Raw genomic sequence first — 27,941 nt, 5'->3', positions numbered from 1 at the left:
AAAAACATAACATGTCTCCTTCTGTAACAGATTTCCCTCCTTGGAATAAAAATCATGCCAGGTGAAAATATTATTTAAAATTTTAAAAGAGCAGTTGTAACTCGGTTAATAAAGGAAGTAGAAACAAGTAACATTTACCAGGGATAGAAACTTGTGCAAATAAATTTTCTGTACACAGCAATGCCTCCTGAAGCAATTCCAATCATCAAATCTAGATTATGTAGATCCTGAAAAAGAAAAATAGTGTAAAAACACAGAAGAAGCCTATGAAATTCATTTTTTTCTACATGTGAACTCATTTATGGGTTTTCCATATGCAAAAATAAAAAGACAACACAAAAATCTTACAATTCAAAGGGTAGGATTTCTGCACTATTTGTTATAATGGATATTTCTAACTTAGTTCTACCTAAAATGCAGTATAAAAGTCTTACTATTGAGAGAAGCATTATAACGTTAGCTCATGCAATTGTGTTTAATGCTATCTGTGACGGTAGGACAGAAAGAGGAATTCCTTGCATCTTTCTCTCCTGTTATAAGGCAGGGCATAGGGGGCAGGGAGGAGTTAGAGCTCTTGCCCCTACTCAGTCAGTTAAATGTTCAAAGTATTTAGGAATTTGGGCACCCAGTCTCCCAATCCTTGGCTGTTTGGGAGGACTTGGGAAAATCATTCCTCTCACTGACTTCAGAAGGACCTACCAGAGGCAAACAGAGTTGGCTGGATGAGAGATGACTCAAGCATTATATAAAAGTGAGTTGGGGCCACATACATGTTGATATGACTAATAGGTCGGCTCTACTGTCCTTAGTAGTGCCATGGTCTGGTACGCCAGATCATGACAAATGGGTCCTAGACTTCTGGGCAAGGAGAAGAGGTGTCCTGGCCCAAAAGTGAATTAATTTGTTAAAACTCCTTTCTTTTGGGCATCTGTTGCTGTTATTTTGGTAGTGATAAAGGTATTTCCAACATATATGAAATACTGAAGAATGAATAATGTGTGTGTGTGATTCCACAGATTACTCTTGTGTAAAATTAAAATATGTGCACAATAGGGTTTGCAGGACTGAGACCTTACAATGGATCTGCTACATAAAGTAGTAGAATAGGAGTGACATAATCAAGAGGTCGTGAGACTGGGATCATTAACCATCTTTGCAAGATGTCCAACCTCCATGCAATCAACCGTTTTATAGACACAAAATATTATCTACAAGCACCATCTGGATAAGTTAAATAAAAAAATGTAAGCTACTGATTTCAGCCAAACAACATTCTCTCTCTGTCCTGTGGTTCTCATCACTGAACATAAATCTCATTAAAATCTTATTTATGGAATTCCTTTTAGTGGAAAGTGAATTCACACAAGAATTTTAGAATTACAGTGTATAAGAAAAAATATATAAAATATTGCTTAGCCAAAGTTTTAGTTTAATTCCTTTAATTCCAATATAAAATTGCAATCCTTGGCTTCCTAAATTCACTGTGATCTATGTATATATTCATCTTATAATATACATATTTCTACAAGGAGTTGAACATTTATGCCTAAATATAGATTTAGGTTCTCAACTTTAGGAACCCAATATTTAAAACGGTAGTTTTGGTTCAGAAGAGCTGCCTTAAGAAATTTTATAAAACACCGTTTAAGGTAATGCTGGATTCTCTTAAAACTTTCAATAGCCTAAATTCCCCCCTAGATGGCTCTCTTTGCTCAGTTAGTATAAATATTCTTTCCTTAATCCCCAACTTCCGTTTTTGCTGTATTGTAATGACACTGAGAATAAAATAAGTAGAATGTAATTGAACAAAACTCTGGCAGGAGACAGAATGTATGTGAACAAATTATCTTTTCCATTTACAAGGTTGTTAGGATATATAAAATAAGATTGAATAATTGCTGAACATTCGTAACACAGATCATCAACTCCTATGCCACTTGACTCAAGTATCACAGTACACTGTAAAGGATAAACAGTACCATATCGTGCCAGCGTTAGTATCTATCAATTATTCATATTCCATAAATGGTACAGACACTGGCAAGAGGAACAGAAATACAAATCCTGTCTCTGAAGAGATTAATATAGAAAAAAGGGTAAATAAGATCGGCCGAACAGCTTAACAGCAATAAGCAGAAGCAATTGACTTGTACGCCAGGATTCAATCACCTTGCCTCTTTAGGGTGACAAACACAAACATGATTAAAGTGGCCAATGAAAAGCTAGCTTTGGAGAAAGAATGCTGAGAGATCTCATAAGAGCTAATTGGGGGAAACGTTAGCAGAAATAAGGGATTGATAACCATTGAACAGAGAAGAATTAAACTAAAGTATTCCAGTTACTCCAGATGGTGTGCCTGATCAAGGTTTTTTGGGTTTTTTATGCTGATGTAACCTCATCCTCACATAAGAATGAAATCTAAAACCTTCAAGATTAAACAAATCTGAGCACAATGACAAAGAACTGGGAACACCAGGGGGGTAGGGAGGGAGAGATCTTCTCTGAGGGTATGTCTTCCCAGCAAGGTAGACATGCTAGCATATTAAAAACAGCAGCACAGCCAGGAGTAGCACAGGTTCCAGCTCAGGCTATCAGCCTCAGGGAGTACAAACCTGCCTGGACCCGCTGGGTACATACTTGGATGGCTAGCCCAAGCCACCGCCCATGTTACTCCCCAGGCATGATTCTATTTTTAGCACCTGTTAATGTTGCCTGACACTTCTCATTATAAAACCTTGTTCTCAGTTGCTTATAACTTTGCCAAACTTTAACCAGAAAGACAAGGTAGGTGAGGGAATATCTTTTACTGAAACACCTTCCGTTGGTGGAAGGTACAAGCTTTCAAGCTATACAGAGCTCTTCCTCAGGTCTGGGGAAGGAAGCAAAATGTCTGAGCTAAATACAAGTTGCGACAGATTGTTAAGCAGAAGGAATAATACGTGTTGGAGGCAGTCATTTGAAATGAAGTGGGCAATTGGAGTTTAGATGTTAGGCATAAAGTGTTTGAAGTGGTCAATTAAGGTTAGCAGGCAGCATGGTGAGTTACAAATTATATGTTACAAATTTCATGAACTGAAGAGGGTTGACCCAGGGTATTTTGATGCCAATTCTATGATATGATCTACTTCTCTGGTGGACTGTCCTTGTTTAATGGACATGCAAAGCAGCACCAGACCCTACCCAAACAACAGATGCAAAACCTGCAGACATACCTCCAGTGCCATCATGATTAATACCCGTACAACACACTTTTCAAGATTCATGGGTTCTACACATGCTTATTAAAACATGTGGTGGTACCTCATCCTCTGCATCAAATGCTCCAACACCACCTGCGTGGGTGAAACCCAGATAATCATATGCTGTCAAGTGAACTCGCACAGAAAAATGATAACACACAAAAAAACCCCACATCACCCGTGGGAGAACACTTTCACAAAGCGGTCACTTCATATCTGATCTTTCAATACTTGTCCTCAATGAAAACTGCACAACACCTTTAAAAGGTGAGCCTAGGAACTTAAATTCATAACTCTCAGACACCAAAAGCCATAGACTTTACAGGGACACTGATTTGATGGCTCATTACACCCATTTGCAACACACCAAACTGACTTCTACTCTTAACTGCCCTCTTCAAACTCTTTATGCATAACCATCTATCCCAACTGCACATTCATTTTAAGTGACCGCCTCGAACATGTTACCCCTCCAGTTTAACAATCTGTCCCAACTTGTAATTAGCTCAGACAAACTCTGCTTCCTTCCCTAGATCTTCCACGAACAATAAAATATTACCTCATCTACTTCTCTCTCTCATTTCCTGGGATCAACACAGCTACAACAACACTGCAACCATTCAGGCTCAAATTTTCCATCCTGGGTAACGGTATCAGTCTCAGGCTGAATTTTCTTGGAAAATGGTTCAGCCATTTAAGAATGAGACTAGAGAAAAATACATTGTTTTTCAATGTTAAAAAGATTCTGGTGACCTTTTCTTTGGACAGGTCTAGCACCCACGTGCTTTGGGGCATACACTGGCTTTTGTATGAGTAAATCGGCCTTTTGCTCTCCCTGTGGAAATCTGCCAAAGCTGGTCAGTTTATAACATCTGGGGAAAAAACCGGCGGTTGCACATGTTCAGTAGAGACTTGGCTAGACCTTAACAGCTAAAATCTACAAGGATTCCATCCTCACTGAGCATGCTCCAGCCTTTCACAACTCCTAAGGGTGACCAGATTACACTTGGTGCCATTCCCACAGAGCAACTGAACATACTTCAGCCCAAAGATACAGGAGTGAAGCTGGCCTTTACTTGTAATGGCTGACCCAGGCTGGAGTCAGGGGTGCCATTTAGAAAGGGCGGGGGGAGGGGGGGGGGAACCTGCTTCCCCCAAGTTTTGTACCAGAGGTCTGCCTGTGGCACATGCCCTAACTCTAGGTGGAGCTCTTACCTGCAGTGCCACGCAGCCAGGTCCCCTCCTCCAGAGCTGGGGTTCACTGACTACAGCTCCCATGGTCAGTTTCCTCTGCAGTGCTAGCTCACCCACCATGCCCTTGTCTACTTCACCAAATCAGCAGCTGAGATGATACAGAGTGACAATCCTCCTAACCAATAGTATTCTACTTTCTTCTACTGGGGCTCTAGGGTATTATCCTACTACAAATAATAATGGACTAGAAACTGACTTTAAACACTAGTGAAACTGACACTTTCAAGTCACTTCCACTTCTGTTTAAAGGCTAGTTACTTTCCAGAAGGTTCTTAAACACAACACTACAGTGATTGAGCTGCAGTTCTCACAGGAGAATATTTAAAACCAAACACCAAGAAAATTCCACATTTTAAAGTTGAGAAAAAAATGTAGTCTCGTTTATTATTTAGAGTTTGTAATTTTTTTTTGTAAGTACCATTCTGTGTTTGGAAGCTGTGCCTTAGTTCCCATTGCTGTAAAATGGGAAAAATAATTCTTATCTGCCTGCCATATAGAATTATAAGGATTAGATTGAGATCTGTGGGGTAGGCACATTAAAATTTTAAACCTAACCAGCATCCCTTAAGTGACTTGTCAAAACATATTAGTATTAGAGTTAGAAATGTATCCGAGCCCTAATCCCCATTCTGCTACTGTACCTTCAAGACAGCACACACTCCTAGCTAATGACATAGATGCTGGATAATAAGATTGTTCATTGGAATATCTTGGATGTCCAGCCTGACAAAAATAAATGTGGGTTTTTCTTTGAAGTCCAGTTGTGGTCAGAAAAATGGCTCTGTAAAAACATCACCACAATCAAATACATCTACTTTCTCTGTTTCAAGTCAAATCTGTTTATTTTTTGGATTCAAACATGTTTTTACTCTTAAATGGCGCAGGAACCAATACCTGTCAAGGAAAGCAAGTGGTACTCTGTTTGGCCACATTTGTCAACATAATTGTTGAATGCAATTACTGGTGCAGATGAAAGAAGCAGAAAGAACCCAAATTGGCTTTCAGGGTGAAGCAAGTGCAGGAATTAAAAAAAAAAAACTTTCTTGATAATTGATCAAATTTAATTCTGGAATTGGAGGATGAGTTTTTAAATCGGAGGAGGATATTTAAATAGTAATAGTAAATAAAATATTTAAATATTAAGTAAACATAAAATTACAAGGATGTTAATCTATAAGCATGAGTTAAAAAAAGAAAATAAAATGAACTAAAATTAATTAAAAAACAAAGGTTCATTTTAAAATACATTCTAACCACTATGCCATTGTTCTGTGGTCTCATTTCATATTTACAATAGATATCTAGTTCCTAGCAAAGATGTCTAAACTGATGTAAAATGTCTTTCATATAACGCTAGTTGTCAAATGTATGTTAAAGTGGTCAGTGTGGTTACAAATGTAATCTACAGTTTTAGTTTACAATAAAAATATTAACTACAAAAATGAGCATATGTAAGTCAGTAAACCACACACTGAAGTTAAAATAGAGATCTGTGTTTAAGAGACTCAGGAAATGATTTACTGGTATGTGATTTCCTTATACTGAAATCACTGATTTTTTTCCCTTGGCAAATGATGGTTTGGTCAGGGCTGAGTGGTTAGACTTGGAGTGGGGCCTAATGTATTGAGGATCTAAATTATAAGAATATATCAAAATAGGAAACATGCAGACTCTTAAATAAAACTTATTCACATCGCTGCATACAGAACAGAAGTTCAACTCTCAGGACTATTTCTTCCCCTCCCATTAACAGAATGAATGGAAGAGTGAACACAAATTAATATCTGACAACCTCAGAGAGAATGAGTTGAGGTGATGCTTGATTTAGGTAATACTATCCTACTTTCCAGAAGAAGAAATTGACGGACAGATATTAAGTCTGACAATGGCCTTGTCTGCACTAGGAAATACACCCAGTACTAAAACTGGCTATTTCCATAGTAAGGAACTGTAGAAATTCTCTACTGGAGCTACCACCATTGTCGCTGGGAATCCTGATGTAGACAAGGTGCAACCAGCCTTTATCATCATGATGTTTAAAGATATGTCTGCACAGCAAAAGCTGTGCATGGTCCAGTCTGTTCAAGCTAACTTGAATCCAGCTAGCACGGGAACAATAGACATGAAGACAGCACAACACAGGCTTCAGAATGGGCTAGCAAACCAAGTATGCACCCAAAGTCCATACGTGACTTGCACTACCGTGCTGAAGCCTGTCTTTATTGCTATTGTTACCTGGGCTAGCTGGATTCAAGCTACTTCAGATTAGCTAACCCATGCACAGCTTTTTCTGTGTAGACACATCCTAAGTGACCATGGTAAAAAAAGACAAGTAAAGTATTTTTCTGACTTTGTTGATGAAACTAAAGATGCATTAAAAACAAAAACAACAAAAAAACAACAGATGTGTCTCCTTTTATGCTACCATCAAAAAGGATCATTCAGGAAAGAGCTCTGGGCTGCTTCCACATTGAAATTCTAAATGCTGAATCTGTTAAATTATTATTGAAGAACTAAGGCCCATCTTTGTGGGGTCTTTCACCTGGGCTTTCCTGAGGATCACAGAAGCGAATTCAATTAATGCAGCAAGTTCACATATCAACTTCTTCAACAATTTGCTTACACAATACTTTCCCCTTCCCTGCAAAAGTATTACCAGTATTTACGACATCACTTTTCATCCCTATCAATGCAATTATAGTGGATCCTATGGAAAACAAATGGTTATTGACCTGTTCTGTAACTGTTGTTCTTTCAGATGTGTAGCACACATCCATTCCACTACAGGTGTGTGCATGCCCAGTGAACCAGAGTCAGAGATTTTTCCCTTGTGGTACTTGTCATGGCAGCGATTTCACGCTCTGCTGCCTCTTAATGATATAAAGGGCGGAGCTGAACCTGAACCCCTTCAGTTTCTTCTTACTGGTCAGACTCCCATATAGAGGGGAAGGAGGTTGGGTCATGGAGTGGACGTGTACATAAGAACAGCCATACTGGATCAGAGCAATGGTCCATCTAGCTCAGTATCCTATCTTCTGAGTGGCAAATGCCAGTGGCTTCTGAGGGCATGAACAGAGTGATCCCTGTCATCCAGTCCCAGATTCTGGCAGTTGGAGGTTTAGGGACACCAAGAGCATGGGGTTGCATCCCTAATTATCTTGGTTAACAACCACTGCTTGACTCATGCACTATGAACTCATCTAATTCTTTTTTGAACCCAGTTATACTTTTTGGCCTTCACTACATCCCCTAGCAATGAGTTTCACAGGTTAACTAAGCATTCTATGAAGTACTTCCTTTTGTTTGGTTTAAACCTATTAATTTCATTGGGTTACCTCTAGTTCTCATGTTATGTGGAGGGGCAAATAATACTTCCCTATTCACTTTGTCCATTATTCATGATTTTATAGACATCTAACATATCCCCCTTAGTTGTCTCTTTTCTAAGATGAACAGTCCCAATCTTTTTAATCTCTTCTCATATGGAAGCTGTTCCATACTTGTAATAATTTTGTTGTCCTTCTCTGTACCTTTTCCATTTCTAATGCATCTTTTTTTTGAGATGGGGTGACCATAACAGCATGCAGTATTCAAAATGTGGGCATATCATAGATTTATATAGTCTTATCTCTTTCCTAATGGTTCCTAACATTTTGTTAGCTTTTTTGACTGCCACTGCACACTGAGGGGATGTTTTCAGGGAACTATCCAAAATGACTAAGTTCTCTTCTTTGAGTCGTAAAAGCTATTTTAGACCCCATCATTTTGTATGGATAGTTAGAATTATTTTTTCCAATGTGCATTACTTTGCACTTATCAACAATGAATTTCATCTGTCCTATGAAGTCTGTCTTCTGGAGATTGACTTATCCTCATCAATTAGCAGATCCAGAACTCTGAAGAGGGACCAGTTCTTGGCCACACTACATTCTACCTGTCTCTTGGACCAACTCTTTACTGGCCAGTCATCCAGGAAAGGAAGTACTTGTACCCGTTTTCCTTAGGAACTCAGCTGCCGCCACCACCGCCACCATTATGCATTTTGTAAATACTTGCGAGGCCGTGGACAGATCAAATGGCAGGAATGTAAACTGATCTTGGGTGTTGTTAACTAGAAATCTTAGGAATCCCCTGTGGCTTTGACAGATAGCATCCCTCAAGTAAAGGGCAGTACTTCAATCAAGTGAGGGAATAAGGGAGACTAGGGTGACCATACAAAACCTTATTTTCTTTATACATTTGTTCAGCTCTTGCAGATCTAATATGGATCTGAGACCTCCCTTTGCCTTTGGAATTAGGAAGTAACGTGAATAAAACCCTTTCCTTTTGTGGAGTGGAGGAACCCTATCTGTAGCTTCCAAAAGGGAAGAGATTGCACCTCTTGAAGGAGAACAGCCTTCTGAGAGTGGTTCTTGAAGAGAGATGAGGAAGAGGGAGGAATTGAAATAAACTGAAGAGTGTATCCAGTTCCACAGGGCTTAGAACCCTTGATCTATGGTAATATGGGCCCAACCACATAGGAAGTGGGATAACCTGCTGGAAAAAACAGGGGTAGGAGAAACTGGTGTAATGTAGACTGGTAAACTGCCCTCAACATGGCAGTCAAACAGAATGCTTGTCATTTCTGGGCTGTCTAGAAACAGTCCCAGAGGAAGAAAAATGCAGATGCCTCATCCTTTGACTCTTCCCCTTCTGTCTGGACTGGTCAGACTGTCGAGGTATCAATAGCTGGTAAAGCTGGAATGACTGAGGGAGGAACTGGATTTTTTTAGGGCATGTGGTGTAAATTCCTGAAGACTTCAGCATAGCCCTCAAGTCCTTGAAACTGTGAAGTTTCTCATAGTCTGCTGTAGCTGGACTCTCAAAAGGGAGATACTGTATCATCTGTTGGCCCTCTTATGGAAGACCCTATGACTGGAGCCAGGAGCATCTGTGCAAATGCCATGGCTCTGACTGCTGAATCTACCCCATACAGTGCAGCCTGAAGAGACGTCTTGACAGCCATCCTGCCCTCTTCGAGTACTGCCAGAAACTCCTGTCTGACATCCTCTGGCAATTTTTATATGCATTTAAGGACATTGTCCCAGAGGAAGAAATCGTATCTAGCCAGGAAGGCTTGCTGCTTCACAATATGATACTGCAGGCCAACAGTAGAATAAATGTTTCCACATAAAAGGTCTAGTCTCTTTGCCTCCCTTTGGGGTGGAAGAAGGTTGTCCTTGACACACCTTTCATTTACTGCCAAAACAATCAAGGAACCCGGGAAGGGCTATGTGTAGAAATGTTCAAATCCCTGGGAAGGAACATGGTATCTCTGCGAGTCAATCTTCTTAGCTGTTGGAGGTAAAGATGATGGCATTTGCCACAATATCTTTGTGAGCTCCAATATAGCCTCACTTATAGGGAGCACTGTAATGAAGGTTCTATCAACCCCAATAGGTCCACTCACCTATGGGAGGACTCCTGCACCACTTTAATCTGGATGTCCACAAAGGAAGCAACCCTCTTTAACAAATCTAGCTATGCCCGATAGCCATCCTGAAGAAGGGAGGATACTTCAGACATCACAACCTCATCCAGTGGTGAGGAGGAGGAGCGCAAAAGGGAGCTGAGACAGAGCCTCTTCAATCTCCTTCCACAAGAGGCTCTGGCAGCCAAGATTGGTCACATTCGGTACCGACCTCGATGCCAAGGATAACCTCCTGAATCTCTTTCTGAAAGCTGTGGGGTTATCTGCCTGGACAGTAGGAGAAAGGAGGAACCAGGGAGGATCTATTGTGGGAAGAGACTGGCAGGGTTGCAATATGGCAGGCATGGCCAAACCGTGGCTTCTGAGCCACTTGCAGTTCTTTTACAGTTAAAATGCAGCTTGTGGAGCCCCTTATGTGCCCCCTCCCTCCCATTCTCTTCCTACCAGACTGGGGTGGGTTGCTCAAAGCTTCTGTCCTGCAGCAGGGTGGTGGGGGTAGAGGATTCTGCCCAGAGGATCTGTAAGGGCATGGGGTGTCAGTAACTTTGGCCACCCCTGCAATATGGCCATTTGTAGGGCATGGGTCCTCAACCCCTACCACCTATAGATCCAGTTCCCTGGACCACTGTGGGACCTCTACTAGGTACCAAAAGCACAATATTTTCAATGACAGTGAATGATGCCTTCTATCCCAGCAAGGGGCATAGAAGCCTACTGCTGATTCGGAGGAAAAACCCAGTTTGCCTGACCAGAGAGGCGCAGTGCCAAGGACCAGCAGTGTGCCTCCAGAGACGTAGAGACCAGGGACAGCATGCTGGGCTTGCCCCTAAATAGCACCAGTCGAGGAGGTGCTGGACAATCTGACATCAGCCATGGTACCAGGGATTGTATGGTACTTGCAAGTCAGGGCAACCAAAACTGCCTATCAAATGGTACTGGACAAGTATTCTCCTGAACTGCTGGAGAATCAGGTACCAAGAGGCAAAGGCGATCCTAAGCTGCAGCATATGCCTCCGGCGTAGTCAGTACCAAGAGGTTCCCCTGATGCTGGTGGGGTTGCATCAAAGGGGTTGGTACCTCAGAGGGGCTGTGCCTCAATGGCACAGACACTGGTGCTAGAATTGATGACCCTGAGAAAGACGACATTGGTACCAGGGAGCATCTCTTGCCTTAGTACATTCTACCCTGTAATACAGTTGGTTTGCTGGAAGACTATATAGGGAACCTTTATCTCTTGGATAAGGCTGGCTTCTTTAAAGCATGGTGCTCCATGTTTCTTCCTCAGTGGTGGGGAAGGGGAGTGGTGCAGAGTCTCTGCAATGTCAGGGGGAGCACTTCTAACCTGAGCAGGAAGGCTCTAATGACAGACATAAGGCTGCCTCATGGAGGAATTGAGACAGCCTCACCTATCTGTCCTTAGTGTAGGGCCTGAAGTCTCTATAGATCTGACATTTGTCCTGGACGTAACCCTCCCCAAAGCACTTCAGAAACCTGACTTCTTGCAGCTGGTGCAAGAATTAAAGTCCAGAGATCAAGATATGCCCAGTACCAGGAGTCAGTACCCAGAATACACAGGAAGTGACACTCTAAATAAAACTACATAACAAAACAATGAGGGGATTAGGGACAGCTCCACACTTTATACCACAGCAGATCACAAGGCAGCAGAAGGTGCATGTGACAGCCCAACAGTTACTGCTAAAGGAGTGGACATGTGCAATAACTCAAAGAAGAAGAGCACTATAGAAGCCTTAAGAATTCATAATTAACACACTTAAGTGTGCCATCATTTAAGAAACCAGATAAAGCAGTATACTGAGAGACTAAATAACCTTTCAGAACTTTTCTCTCTCCCTCTCTTATGAATACAGAGACAGAAGCTTCTGTTTACATAAAATTTCTTGGTACTTGGCACAAATACAAAAAGAACTGGAGAAAAATATGACAAATAGCAGCAGTCCATCAGGAAAACAAGTGCCTAAGCTCAGCTAAAAGAAGTTTTGTTCCACAAGATGGCCAACTATGGCAGCAACTGAGACACATGCAAATCACACTGAGGATAATTCTCAGTCTATATTATACAGAAGAAAGGTGCAAAAATGTACCTTTTCTGAGATATTAAAACAAAACAAAAAACTTAACAGGCAATTAGACTGGTGTCCTATCATGTGATTTATTTGGCATGCTAGAAACCTCTCTCTGAGAAAGCTATACATTATGGTGACCATCTAGAATCATTTGCAGACACATCTTTCTTGGGTTTCCATCTACTAACATGCAAAACAGGACAGATTTAGGCAGGTGTAAGAATTTAGTGAAGAAATAAAGGGTCTGGATTTTTAAGGATGCATTAGAAATCACAGTGATACTGAAGACTTCTGCCAGCCATGTCACAAAAATAGCCATTTATTTTCTCAGTACTCAAGACATTCGAATATAGTTTACTTTTACCCTTCAAGAAAATATTTTTTTCACTAAAATCTTGTGTATTATCAAGTAAAAAGGAGGAAACTATTCTAGAAATTCAATTTAATTTACTGACAAAACCCAAGACACTTTTATGTCAAGTGCAAAATTGAGAAAAATAATACAATTTAAGTTTAAAAATACATTGCAGCCAGTACTGATGTGCTACTGTTTTAATTGTTAATGAAAGACTCATCTTAAAACTAGTATTCATAAATTCAATTATTTTTCCAAGCAAAAAATGACGATGTAAACATACTCTACCACTGTGTAATTCTACTCCATAGAATTCAAGGGTTCGTGCTATGTTTATATAGCAGGACTCTGCTTCAGATTGCTTGAGACCACTGAAGAAAAAAATTAGAAAGTTCAAATTAATAACTACATTCAGTTAGAAATAAGCAATAAGTTAGAAATAAGAAAATAAGCTCACTGACTAGACTATTTTAACTTATTACAAATATGCCTTTTCAAAGCAGAAGAATCCTGTAGTCAGGAGGCTGACAGGTTGATCATACCTGCGAGTACCAGAGAAGCAGCTAATAAATTTAGTATTTTAGTTCCTTCTAGACTCCTCCCTTGTAATCCAGGGAATTGCATCACAGACCCATTTGAGCAACTTTTAAAGTCTGAACCCTTAAGTAACTAAAAACATAGGACAAAGATTTACAGGAGTGGAAAAGATTCCAGACTAGAAGAGACTTCTGTTATGAAAGACATGTCTGTGGTAATTCCAAACTGCTATTCTCACACACACACTTGTCTTCCAGTCTGGTGATTAACTGATTTGCCTATCCCAAAAAACAAGACAAGACAAGACAAGGAAGAACACAATGAAAGGAGACAATTAAAGAAAAAGCAAATTGTGAAACCCAGCAACCAAAATCAATTTCTGAAGAAGTTACATCTACTTTAATGTTTGATGAATGAACAAAGAAATTGTCCGGAAGGCATGCTGCAAATCTCATAAAGCCTTCTGTTTGTTTTTGCCAGAGATGTGGAAACAAATCTTGATGAATGTACTACAAGACTTGAATAAGGTTTTTTCCCCAGTCTTCTTGTAAGCTTCTAAATTTGCTAACCTGAGCTGCTGGGATGTGTTGTCTCAGAAGCTTTCACACCTTTGTTCTTCCTATCTTAGAAGAGAACAAGACATCAGATTCCCTAATTAGAAATAATTTGATCTGCGGGTATCAGGTGTCATCTGACCTCTTGAAACTCAGTGCATTTAAGGCAAAACAAATTAAGAGTTACATCCTGGTAAAGATATGTAAGAATCCTGACGTAGTTCTGACTACCTTTTTTTTTTTTTTTTTTTTTTAAAAAGGCCTTTCCTGCAGTACTTTACAGACAGGCAATGCAACACACTAACTGATCATTCTAGCAGAAGTGATTGAAATCTAACAAGACAAATTTAATAGAAAGGAAGTATAATGATGAAGGAAGCCCAGTCCAACTTAGTTACAGCTCTAAAGGACCAAGGGCAGAGTGGAGAAAAAGCCAACTATTTACCAGATGAACTCCTGAAGGCAGTTGAATGAAATACCTTGATTTGAGAGTCCTGAGGCTAATGCAACTAGCAAATGTGATCTGAAAGCCTGGAGGCAGCCACTACAGTGACCACTGCATCGGCAGATCTACAGCAGGACATAAGGACATCTCCAACCAGGAAAACCAGAACCAATCAAGTCAAAAAAGAATCAAGTAGATTACATTAACTAGTTCCTTCTCTGATCACTGTAACAACACTAGGGAAGAGTGACTTGGGAGGATGTCATATGGCAAAGAGTATAAGCATAACTAGCCTATATTCTTTTCCTGAGGCCCAGATAGTTTACTCAGATCTGCAGTTCCACTGACTGCCGTAACTAAGAACTTGCCAGAAGGACAGAGTTTCTTGAATGTTGCCTGGAACAGGAAAAGTCTTGGAGATGTCTGCATCCCAACACATCTACTATGTTGGAACAATGCAGAGAAATCACAATAAGCATTTGGTTATCTGACAGTTGGTTAATATAGAAAGTTAAGAATTGAAGTATGTGTGTTTATGAGTCTTACCTATTAACTGCATTTGCAAAATTTTGATCAGGGCCTTAATTCTACTAAGGTGGAGAAAGCCTGGAAGAGGCACATGCAGTATGCCTACAGAAAAACAGCAGATGCAGTATCATAAGCCCTAAACTAAACCATAGAATTTAATCTTGAGTCTGTGTACATAACCTGCACCAAACCTGTAGATGTCCAAAAAGTCAAATCAGAGCATAAAATTCCCACTTGCTCTAGTGAACAATGCAAATGTTTGGTCAGCTAACTAGAGACAGTTTGTCAGTAAGTTGAGTGAACAAGCTGAAACTGATCCTCTTATCTCCTCCGAACCCTCTTGGCAGAGCATACCCAAAACCAAGTGTCAGTGGTGTGTCTGGAACTCCTCAACTGGGTATAGATAAGATATGTTAGCCAAAAACAGAGCTGTAGTTCCTATAGCTTTTGTCCCCGGGTTAAAGTGTTCATCCTTTTCCAAAAGACTGCTCATCAAACTTGGCTCCCAGCTATGGTGGTGAAATGGAGAGAGACATGGAAGTCTTTCGTCATAAACCACATGTACATGAGTTTGTTAAGATTGTAGCATCTTTGTGTGACCTTATCATTCCATCAATTCTTCTTTTAGCACTATTCATGGTAATAACTCAAAAAGGAAACCTGGAAGGGATAAAGCAGGACATGGCTGCTTACAGTGCAGTCCCTGCAGTTTTGTAATCCCCATAAAAGGGCAGAATTTAAAGGGGGACCATCTGTTCTAGGAATTATGTATGATTTACGGCAGATTTTGCTAACTCATATCAGATTAAACAGACCCTATCATACCAAATCAACATAATTCCCCACAGACCCTAATAAAGATGGGAAAAATCTATCTTTACATTTTTTCCTTCTAATGGACTCCCCTTTGAATACAGGAATTGCCCTAATGGATCAGACCCTTGGTCTAGCTAATCTAGTATCCTGTCTCAGACACTGACAATCACCAGACACTGCCAAAGAAGATGCAAGAAATACTACAATAAGAAGATGTGGAATAATCAGCCTCTGCATGAAGGTCTCATCCTAATCCCTAACAGCTGGAGACTGGCTTTAAGCCAGAAGCAGAAGATTTCAAAGGGAAGTTAGGCCCTGAGAAAGCATGAGGTTCTTTTCTAGGCAAATACGCCCGTGGATTGAGAGACCTGATTGATTCAAAGGAGGCAGTTGAAATCCTTGATCATCAGTACTTTTGGTGTACCTAGTGAGTTAATTGCCATCAGCCAGCAGGAATCAGCACAAATACCTGACTCCAGTGTTTAAATACTGAGAGAGGAGTCTGACGAGAGAAAGGAATCTCTTTCCTCATAGGCCCCACTTTTATCCATATCCATACTGGCCACTGCTTTGCAGGGATCCAACTGGCTGCTCACTTCCAAAGATGACAGCTGCATGTGGTGAGGAGCTGACTTCAGCCCATCCACTCTGCACCTCTTCACAATCCTCCATCGGCAATAGTGATTGCTAACAGTCCTCCACCATTTTCAAGTAACTTACTTCATATCGCACCCAGCATGCAGGTTTCCAGCCACACCAGTAACCCCACATTTTTGGTACAGACTGCCAGCAGGGATGGGAGGAGTCAGCTTCAGCTTGTCCACTTAAAGTGAATAACCAGCCCTGAATAACAGTGGCCTTTGACAGCTAGAGCCAATACACCTTACAGTTTGAGATATTACCTCACTTGTGCCCAGGGTTTGGCTGTCTGACTAATCCCAATATTCCATGTCAAGGGTCTAGAGATGTCGATGGGGGAGGGAGCAGACAAAGTGCAGGACAATACGTAAGAGGACTTGCCAAAATCCTTGGGTCTACAGCCTAAATGACTGAGCTAAGAGCAGAGCAGCTATGAAAAAACTGTTCCTTGTGGTACAGAAACAACACACATGGGCTGTGATGCAGCACCCAGGCTTCTATGGGAGAAGACTGGAAGACACAATGATCTTTATCATTTCTCCTTCTGTGGCCTCTGTGGTACAGTTAATCCAGTCCATGCCCCACAGACTAGAAGATTCCTTCTGTATGAGAGGACCAATTTTCCTTTAGTGCCATCCACCCTCATCTATGTCAATACTATTCAATGGAGGCAAGACTTCTTTTTTTCACTTAAAGTGAATTAATATCTTTTTTCCTACCCAACTAACGCTTGCTAGTTATACCTTGCCAAACAAGCAACACACAATTAAAAGGGTAAAAAAGGACAGATAGGTTGATTCAAAGTTTTATTTTTTAAGGCCCTTTACATTTTTTAGTTTTGCCTAGAAGACTGAACGTAATTATAATTTAGTTCAATTTGAAGTATGTGTTATGACAAGGACAAAGAATAAAAAATAAGCAAAATAAATTTTAGTTTGATTTTAGATTAACTTTAAGTAGTCAGAAAATTAACTAGATATTATAGTACTTTTTTCCTGTGTGTTGCAATATAAAGGAGAAAACTTTAAAATAGAAATAGAAAGTACTATGTACAATGTAGCAAAGAAGTTAACTGTTGTCCTGAAGATATCCTCTTTCCTGACTCCTAACCAACAGACTTTCTTTAAAGATACACAATCCTGGTAGCAAACGTCATCCTTCAGATATTACAATCCATTTAACATATATTTAAGATGAAAATGAAGATGGAAAATTTTATCTCAAAGTAATCTAAATAAGTTATGCAAACAACAAATACAAATCACAATGTAAGTTAAGATTTTAACCTCCCTCTAGTAGAACATTTGCTAATGCCTTCAAAAACTATCAAAATAGTACTAGCTGTGTTAGTGATGCACATATTGCCAATAAAAATGTTACCTCACTTATCCCACACAGCAAATTTCAGCATAGATATGTCAAAGGAATCAAGAAATCTAGACACAGAATACATACAAACCAAGCCCATACCCAATTCTTTTCTTTTACTAATGACTAGCAGCCATAATGATACAAAACTTTTTAAAATAACATATCTGGCCAGCTGTAATTAACTACCACCTTTTCTGTCTTACACAGTAAAACCCACAAATTATTCATGCTTTCCACAGCTCCACAAGAATCCCACAGAATTCTGATCATGATCCAAAGCCCTCCAGAGCAAGGAGCTCTCAATTAAATGCCCTCAATATCTACCTGACACCAACATTAATTGATTATACTTTAATTGAGCTGCTGATTATTTTATTTCAAGATTTGCTTTTAAACTTAACTTATGCTAAATTCCTTAATATATACATTCTGAATCCATATATTTCAAAATCAGAATCCATATATTTCATAATTAGAAAGCTTAATCTTAATACTGTTTTTAATAACAACACATACATCAGGTTAAACTTTCAGGAACTTTAACCTTCCCTCTCCTCCCCACTTTTCCTTTCGAACTCATGAGTCAGAGTGGGAGGAGAAGGAATGAGAAAGTTGCTAAAAGTATGTGCTTACCTGTGCTGTTCATGTAGTGACTCTACTTTGGTTAAAAAATCTTTGTTCTGATCTGGTATGAAGTGACAGTTTGAGAGATATCCTGAATGATGCACTGAAGAGTTATAGTCTTCAAACTGAGCTGTTAGGAAAAAACACATGAACAAAAAGCTTTCATAGACAGCCTCAGTCTAGTGTAAATATTGTTTATGGGAACTCCTGCCTCCACACTAAATGGCATATTAAACAAGAGTAAGTTCAATTATGGAAAACAGCAAGAATTAAAGACTTCCAGAGGGGTACCCGTGTTAGTCTGTATACAGCAAAAACAACGAGAATTCTGTGGCACTATAAAGACTAACAGATTTAATTTCAGCAGGCATAAGCTTTCATGAGCCTCAGCTCACTTCCTCAGATGCAGTAGGTAGAAATGATAGAGCAAAATACAATTTGTTAGTCTTTAAAGTGCCACAGAACTCTCGTTATTTTAGCAAGAATTAAAATCTCTCATTGACCACAGTTTTGTTTAACCAACTCAATCTTATGACAACAGCATATGAAAACCTCTTCCAACAAAGAAGTATACTTACCATAAATACATTTTTGGGCACTGATAAGCTCAATATTTTGTTCAGTTAGTCATTTATCCATACTTTTGCTTTATGTGCTATAACAAAACTTGTTAAACCGCACATACTGCACCAGCACAGACATAATAACCATGTAAAATGTCACAGGTGAAACAGAACTGTCTAAATCAGGGAAGTCAAACTGAGTACATTTGATATATGTGGGTGGCGCCAGTACAAATAAAAAAAATCTGCAGAGTGAAATTTTTTTTTAAATGCCTTATATTTGAAACTATAAAGAAAATCTTCCCAACCTTAATGATGTTGTTTTGTCCTGTTTTAACTACCCCATTATCATTTATCCATCTCCATTTTAACTGAGCGTTAACGCTTAACATGATAAATAATTCCTAATTTATGCATGGATTTACCACAATCATGCACAAATGGCAAAATAAGCATAGGGTAGAATAGTATTCTATACAAGTGCCCATAATCATATTTTGCCACCAAGTGATGCTGAATACAACAGTAAAGTCAAAAATGTAGTTATTACATAAAGACCATATTGTTCTTTCTCTAGCAATGGAATAACTGCTGAAAATTGAAGGACAGCATATGGCCCTAACTTTGTAGCCTCAGTCCATGGACAAAAGTCAAAGATGTTACTCAGCCCTTCCCCCAATATAAGTTTGACATTTTTCATCTAAAAAGCACCCTTATGGATAGCGAGTAACAGTTTTGTTAGGGTCTTTTTGTTGTTTTGGGTTTGTTTGTTTTTTAATTTAAACACTTACTTGCTACTAATAGAATTATCTAGAACTAATTTTGGTGGAATTTCAAGTTCATAAGCACAAATGTACCCAAATGATTCAGCAGTAAAGCTTTCATATGACAATCAAAATTACTGAAGTGATATGATATTATGCAAATCATTAGAACCTGAACTATATTTTTTAGCATAGAACAAACACTTATTTTAAAACATTGAAAGCATTAAAAATATAGGAAAAGTTACCTGTAAGGGTTTTTTTGTGTGTGGATAAGCACAAGCATATACACTAGTCTGTGTTGCAGAAATTTCAGTATATAATGAAGACTTGACCAAGTTTCACAAATAAAGTACATTTTTCTAAACAAGATGCCATAAAAAAATTAAAGGTCATGAAATATTAAATGGCAAGTTAGCCAAATAATCAATATTTCTTCATAAAAGAACCCATAGCACAACAATTGTGGGACACCTAAAGCAGAAGGAATGCTGAATTTAGAAATGCTTGCCAATTAAGATATGAAGAAAAAACAACATCTGCACCATATGAATCTTTACTACTGATATATAAAACAGTGCTAGAATGAGAGCTGTCGGCACCTAGGAAAATACAATTCCATAGCACCAACTGGGGTGTGACCAACTGGGGACACAACACATTTAAATGGAAGAGGAAATGAATGGACAAACAAAATAATTTAGTTCAGTTACTGTAATGTTCCTACTGTCATTTGCTCCTAAATGCCTCTGAAAGCAACTTAAATTTTATACTAGTTAGCAAAAGATATTCTTGGCAGAAAGATTTGGATTTAATGATAAATATCTAAACAAACTTTAACAATGCTTGTCAAACATTAACTTTTCCTTTGAAAGCAAACCACTCACTTCTATGAATTGTGCCAAACTGAAAACATTCCATGTACTGCAACACATTTAACGTAGATCCAGGCCAATAACTGGCACAAATGTGCACATCTCAAGGCCAAGGCTATAGAACAACAAACTTATGAACGATTTATCCAAAATAATATATGCCTAATTATGGTATTAAAATAAAACAAACATTTCAGACAACTGTGTTTTGACTGGAGAGTATACTTATTTTTCCTTTCCAGCAATTAAGACTTCTCAATCTCTGACCCAATATTTTTGGGTAAGGTTGAGGGAGGCTTTCATTGTGCTTTTTCATACTAAAATTAGTTTGAAGCATATTCTTATAAACAAGAGACCACATTGTCAAGAACAGTACAACTTAACTTTCCACTTCAAAATGTATGCTTATGTTTCTTATTATAATTTTACCTTCTCTAAAGAGGGCACCTATTGCTTGGTGATTCATTAAAAGTTAGGTTTTCTAGTTCATCTTCCACACATGGAGTCTCCTCTTTTCTTCCCTCCCCCCCTTTTCCTTCCTAGCTAGGGACATCCTTGGTATCATGCCAACAAGGGGGTGCAGGTTAGAGTATTACTTGCATCTCCCACTCCTCAGACAACTGCCATAGTTGAAGAGACTAACTATAATAAATGCTGTTTAGTAGACATTGTGGAAGAGCAGTCTCAAGTATCATCCCTCATTTTTCTTTTACAAACAATAGAAAAGAATTAGGACAAATCAAGATCCCAATAGTTCTTGCTCTCCATTGAATTCTTCTTGAAGAAGGAGAAAAAGGAAGATTAAAAATATTCCCCTTCAAATCTCAGTTTAAAGTAAAGCAGGTGAAGCCCTAGATATGGCCTTATGGAAAGGAACTGCTCACTTCACTGAAGGTAAAATGATGGTAAAAAAGAACATTTTATCTTTCTTGCTTGTGGGCATCTGGATGCTCTATGATTCGTTGTAACTGGGAAGTAACCAGCAATATAACAATCTCAACAAACATGAGGGAAACAAACTTCAAGGAAATGGAGCCAAGATTAATTAGTTAAATTTCATTTAAATTTAAACATTAATCATTTAAAATGTATCTGAAAGCTTTAATGAAGAAAAGTCAAACAAACAAACAAACAAACAGAACCATTCATTCAAAAAGCCATACTAAACAAAGAGAGCACATCTAATTTATAGTGCTCAAGAAATACAATAAAGCCCAAATAACCAAGTGGCAAATTCCTTGGATGAAGCCTTGAGATAATATGCCTAAGTAGCAGCACATTTGTGAGAGTCCTCAATGAGATAAAAGGATCTTCTATAAACATTTAAAAGCCTAAAAAAATCCTGTGTGTGTGTGTGTGTATTTTAAAAAATGGGTCAGATTTTCTCCACGGTTTAGTTTTGTATAAAATAATTTGACTGCCTGGTTAAAGTGTGTAATAGTTTATCTTGGTTGTTGAAAGGCTTAAGGCACATACAAAGTAAATTAATTGACTTGGGGGGATGAAGAGGAAGGACAAATAGATTTGCAGTCTGCAGTGTTGTTGTAGCTGTGTTGGTCTCAGTATATTAGAAGACAGAGAAGATGGCTGAGGTAATATCTTTTATTGGACCAACTTCTCTTGGTGAGACAGGAACTTTTTAGACCCAAAGAAGAGCTCTCTGTAGGTCAAAAGCTTGTCTCTGACCAAGAGAAATTGGTCCAATAAAAAAAAATTACCTCACCCACCTCATCTCTCTAAACAGATTTATAGATAGTTTCTAAATTTGAGCAAGAAGTCCACGAGCTTTCATGAACATCCATGCTCCTCAGGCTTAGTACCTCAGGTTCGGGAAACCTTGGTGTTTGAGAAGACCCTTGAAAAGAAGGTCCCACCAGACCAGGGATCCAAAGATGTTGAAACGACAAAAACAGTTACTAACATTCCATAACTGTTGCTTTTTGAGATGTGTTGCTCATGTCCGTTCCAATCCTCCCTCCCCTTCTCCCCCACCAGCATGCCCCACTGTCGGAGTTAGCTGGCAAAAAGGAACTGAGGGGTGGTGGCAGTGCGATAGGGACCTATATACTGGCACTATGAGGGCACGACTCCAGGGGGCATCAGAGCTGACCTAGCAGAGACCACTCAGGGAAAAGCTTTCTAGTGGCGATGCTCGGGGCAAGCACACACCCACATTGGAATGGACATGAGCAAGCACTCAAAAAAGAACTATGGAGAATTATAGGTGAGTAGGTGACTGTATGTCTGTTAGCTACTTGAGCATTTCGTTATTCTTATTCTGGCAATTTATGTCCAGTCTGCCAGCCTGTAGATTTGTTCTTTGCCCAAATGCAGGTGACTGCATTCAAGTTCTCCAGGAGCAAGAAAATTTCTTTGACTTTGTTCCAGTTTCTTAACTTTCTTTTGTCTCATTCTGGTAGTATCAATATGCCACACTATCACTTGTGGTCCTGTTATTACTTTCCATCTGAATGGTAGTTGAATCCAAAGAGAATTTTAGAAGAGAAATACCTTAACTGCCTATTACTTCAAGTGGAATTTGTGATAAAATTCCTGGGATGACCATTTCTCCTTGAACTTAATGGGACAATCTGAGAGCCCTCAAAGATAAAAAGGTAAGTTAATTCCTGATTCTGAAAATTTCACTAATAAAGAAAAAATTGTCTACAGTACAGGGAGCAGAAGCACCAAGAAACAGTTTCCACAAAGGTCATCATTATCCCAATTATTGGAGACAGTAGAAGACGCATACTTGAGGCATTCCTTGATGAACTGGAAAAATTTTTATGTTTCCTTGGTTATCCACACTACATCTATCTCAGCCCCAGAAAATGCCTGAACTAGTCCTTGAAAGGTCAATGGACAACGCCTCTGAAAAGCAGATGAGGAAGCCATGGTATCTGAGTACTTGACATGGCTGGTCAGTATGCTGAAATACTATCTTATATAACTCAGCTACCACCAATAAGGAGTCCAAAGAGAGGGGTAAATTGAATGCCAGTCTTAGGCAAGAAAGCAATCAGCATTAACATCAGCTTTGTGGAACATTGAAAAGAGGCTAAATAGCATCACTAGGAATTGGTTATGATTTGCATTGTTAAAAAGTACAGGCGGCATGGACAAATCAGGACAGAGGGGCTGGTTTAGTTGTAGAACAGCAACAATCTTGAGAAGACATCTCTTGATAGCAAGAGCTTAAGACCCCAGCATCACACTATGTCATAATTAGCTTATAGAGGTGCAGGGCCAGGCAAAACTTGCCTGTTTTCTTTCCTACTATAAAGAATGTTGAATAAAAGTAAAAAATCTTCAGGAAAGTATGAACTGTTCTTACTGAAATTGTTTATAATGCTTTCATTCACTGCCTGCCTTTCTGGATCGAATGTGAGCCCTCCCTACCCAATAATTGAAAGATGAAGGAAGTGGTCTTGTAAAATCCATGCACAAACTCCCCTGGGACTATTTCAAGAGTTTTTCTGTCTGATGTGGATTGTTTAAGAATTCTTTGGGATTAAGCCACTGCGGCTGGAAATTTCCTTTAGGAAAAAGCAAATCCTGGTGTGGAAGACTTTAAAAACTTTGGAAGAAACTCTTATTTCACCATTTCCAAGATTATAAGGGAAAAGATTATTAAAGGCTTAAGATCTGGAAGAACTTGGCATTTATTTTCTTTTTTAGTCATGTTATACTAAAACATTTTATTAAAAGCTTCAGCTAATCACCTCCAGTATGATAGAGCAATCTCCAACCCATTGGGCCACATAGCCTCACAGCTGTAAAAAGCTCTGTTGCTGCTTCTACAGCACTTGGAGGTGCCCCAGTCCATGACTCCCCTTAAAGAAACAGGGAGTGTCATTTTTTAAAATGTATTTGCATAGGGAAGGGATGATACCAAAGGGGGGAGGACAAGAAAAGCTCTAAGCAAAAAAGCCCTGATGATGTGGTTTTAAAACTGTCCAATCTCCTTCCTTAACACTGACATTTTACTGAAGAATCACAGTCATTCAAACTGTCCAGTGGAGGTGGCAGATTGGTACTGTAGTATAAACAATAAGGACAGTTTTAGCAGTGTTGCTCTGCTGAGTGCTGCTGGCAGGCCCAAAAAAGTGATAGTCTAAACCACTCTGGTGCCCATTGAAGAAAACTGGAAGGAGATATATTTAAACTACCTCTACCTGCAGATTTTAGCTATTTGATTGGTCTATTGCCATGATTAGCCTAGCACACACGCCAGCCTCTCTGCTGAATTGCTGAAGATAGACATTGGAGGTGTGGTAAAAGGTACATGAGGCTACACTGACCTGATAAACAACTGAAAAAGCCTGAAATAGAACAGAATCAGCACATGCAATTTTCAGGCAACCATACAAGAGCGGAAACTAGTTTAATATATATTGGGAATTCAAACCACCTGAGTTCACCTACCCTCCCTTTATTATTTTAATAATGATTTCCATTTCAGAGCTAGCAGGAGTCAGAGTTGCCTTCAGGAAGAAACCCTGACAAAAGCTTGAAGAAGCAAGGCTTGAGATAGCAATTACAGGGAGTGAGAATTGAAGCGAAGACCTTCCCTGAAACAATGGGGGGAGGAGGGGAAGGGGAACCATCTACTCTGGCATCTTAGGGGGGGGTCCAACACCATGGACTTTTCTTATCCCTCTGATTTAGCTGTGTCTCAGAAACACTTCTGGACCTCATGTTTCACCTTCACCAGCAGAGAAAAATAGCAAGTGCCAATATCTTGTTTCAAACATAGTTTCAAAAAAGCCAGGTTCTGCTGATGGATTTCTGACCCAAGCAACCTAAGGTTTGAATGTCATTTCTATGAGTGCGAGAAAGAGAGGGGAACAAATGATGAAGGGCAACGGAGCCAGGCTGGGAGAAACTTTTTAAAAAAATCATAACCTTCTGCTTGGAAAAAGAGAACAGAGCTCTAGAGGAACCTCCTGTTACTCCAAGGAAGGGCGAGAGAGCGGCGAGCTGGAGATGTAAGCACTACTCTGTACAACTCCTCCTGCTGGCACATTGAGAAATTAGGAGCGAGAGAGAAAAGAAAAAGAGGCGCCTCTGTGCTTAGAAGATATGGAGGAAGAACTAAGTCATAATGAATCACAGTTTAAAGCACTCATTATAACATTTTATTCCTTGGATTGGGGCCTTACTATAAGAGCTGACAGCAAAAGCAGAGTAGTAGTAAATCTGCTACATGAAATTTTAAATAAAAGCAGATGATATACTAACTGCGTAGGCCAATCCACTACATTTAACTGTCTAGAACTTCATGTGCAATAATCCTAGTTTACAACATAAATAATAAATACAAAAATGGGGCATGATTTGGAGTTTGAAACATGTTATTTAACTGAAATCATGAGTAATAAATTTTAAAATATTTGAAGAAAAAATACACCTCAGTAGTGACTGCTATTAAGAAACAAGAAATTCAAGATGTGCTGAATATAAAAAAGTATGCCTTAACCATAAGGATATAACGTTCAACATAAATTCAACAACATTAAAAATAACATTTTGTCTGCATGTCCCTAATCACCAATGAACAATCTTTGTAGTTGTGATAAATCATACAGTCATAGATCAACAAATCTGACACTGTCAATAATACATCAGACTGTTCTACCCTGCTTTATTTTTTACCACTATCTAACAAAGCAAGGTATAGCATAACCAAAAGGCAATATATCAGAACAATTTTATTTCAGAATTTCATTACTAAAGCCAAACAACTATGAAAAGGCATTACATAGAAACAGTTGTTTTTCCAGAAGTATCATCTATTCCAGGCTACTACACCTACAGCATTGAGTGGGTTAGCAACATTTACAAAACTGAACACAACCTGTAATAAGAATAAATTATTTTTTATAAATGTGAAGAAGAGACCACTACTTAAATGAAATAATTTCCTACAGAAGTAGTCCTCCTATGGAAAAAATTGAAAATGTAAAAATAAACATAAAACTTAACAGGCTCAGAGACAACGGCCATATGTTTTTAATTGTATGTGATTAACACCTTGAGATTTATCTCAAGAGATACCTTACACAAGAAATATTGCATGAGGAAACTGCAGCTGAAAAGTCATAGTAGTTTAGCAAGAAATGGGTCAAACTGGGCCAACCAATGGCAGTTCAAGCATGCAACTTTATCCGCCCTAAAGATTGCTATCTTGTACTCCAGAATCCCAGGCTTCATTTAAAAGATAGTTAAATTAAAATCCAAAACTGAAATGACAATAATTCACAATAACTATTCTCAGATAAAAACTGCTATCAGTAATCTTATCATATCATTATATAGTAATGATATATTCAGTAAAATTCATGGACCCCTATTAGCAAGACTAATTTTAATCTTTAAGGCAGTATTTTCCCCTATTATTAGGATGTCCTATATCGTGCTGAACCCCAAGACTCGTAGAATGAACATGGAAATTATACAAACAGCAGCAGAAACTCTAGGATCTTACATAAGAAAATGAAGGAGGGAACATCACTGTCAACAGATGGCAGGATATGGATATAGATTTATGGGAAAAACTCCAAATATGCTAGAAAAAACATTATGTATGCACTATACACTTTAACCTTAACATTAGCCCCCTCTGCAAAATAAACCTTCACTCCTCTTTAACTGCCCTTCTATATACACTGCTTTATGAAATACCTCCTCAAATCCTTAATTAATTCATATTAACTTTCCTGGATGTTTCCTTATAGAAAAAACCCTAAGAGCAAAAATGTGTTTTAGACACCAATTCATACTCTTCAGTTTTATACAGAACACATAAATGAGGTCACTGATTATTTCCAATTCTTGAATCAATCTAATATTTTCCAAGGCACAGATTTAATGAGCATGCTTCCTCTATTTAGTGAAACTGCCCTAGGCATCCCAGTGTAGGTTATGGGTCATGTATTCTTTCTTTCCATGTTGCTCCTTAATCCTTCTTTACAATGCATCAAATTCAGCAACAATTTTATTCAAGTGGAATGGTGGAGAAAGTCCTCTGCATTGGACTTATCAATGCAGCTCAGTGGAGGATAAAAGACAGTTCAACGATAGTCAAATATTTTATCAGCCAAAAAAGTTCTGTTACTACTTACACTGTACGGCATAAGATGCAAGAACAACAGCAGAATTAAGAGGGCATGACAACCTGGGAGGAGAGAAAAACAGGGAGGTGGGAGTTATATATACTTACACACACAGGGAGAACATTAACTATTTCTTTGCCATCAATGTATTTCATAACGTTTAATATTAATCTTCATCATCAGATTTTTTTTTTAAAACAAAAGACACTAGTTATAGCACAGTAGGGTGATGAAAGCAAGTTATTGTGCAATAGCTCAATAATGGATAATAACTTGTCTTAAATGGATATATACTCATATCCTTGTTGGATGCTTATTTTGGAAGGTGAAAAGGAAGGAAATATTTTTTGCTCTGGATATAATCTTAATAGCTGCGGTCTAGTAATTTTAACATAAGACATGAACGCTAAAATTTGCCAAGTTCCAAGCATACCAATCCACAAAATTTGCTACCAATTTTTAAAAGACAATATATAATGAAGGTTAATGATTTGCACCACATTACGATTTTTTCATAGATGAACAAGTGGGATGGAAGGACATCGGAGCCCTCTAATTTATGCCCACCATGCAGGGACTAGGTACAAATTAAATCCATGAAATCTCCTGAAGACAGGGGCTGTTCCCTACTAGGCCCATCTGAGGGTTAGAGAGATGTGGCTGGCCATGGAGGGGAGATGTGGCTCTCCTAAGGGGTGGTACAGT

The 27,941-nt window shown here is 38.8% G+C and overlaps 1 protein-coding gene across 7 annotated transcripts in view; it reads right to left on the bottom strand.

Annotated features, from left to right (window-relative positions):
• PTPN3 (protein tyrosine phosphatase non-receptor type 3) overlaps positions 1-27,941 on the bottom strand; it is a 283,828-nt gene that overhangs the window by 125,889 nt on the left and 129,998 nt on the right. For 6 of the 7 annotated variants that reach the window (XM_067569970.1, XM_067569975.1, XM_067569974.1 and 3 more), the window contains exons 7-10: positions 27,246-27,298; positions 17,929-18,049; positions 12,689-12,776; positions 139-227 (exon numbers count right to left, since the gene is read on the bottom strand). In XM_067569970.1, coding sequence (XP_067426071.1) covers positions 139-227; positions 12,689-12,776; positions 17,929-18,049; positions 27,246-27,298 — 351 coding nt within the window. Of the gene's footprint in view, positions 1-138; positions 228-12,688; positions 12,780-17,928; positions 18,050-27,245; positions 27,299-27,941 lie in introns of those variants that run through there. The other variant, XM_067569976.1, reaches the window with a different exon arrangement.

This window comes from Emydura macquarii, unplaced genomic scaffold (genome assembly GCF_026122565.2).
Source record: "Emydura macquarii macquarii isolate MOO-44397 ecotype Brisbane River unplaced genomic scaffold, CSIRO-AGI_Emac_v2 contig_2975, whole genome shotgun sequence".
Lineage (NCBI taxonomy): Eukaryota > Metazoa > Chordata > Testudines > Chelidae > Emydura > Emydura macquarii.
This window is presented reverse-complemented; position numbering and strand designations above follow the sequence as displayed.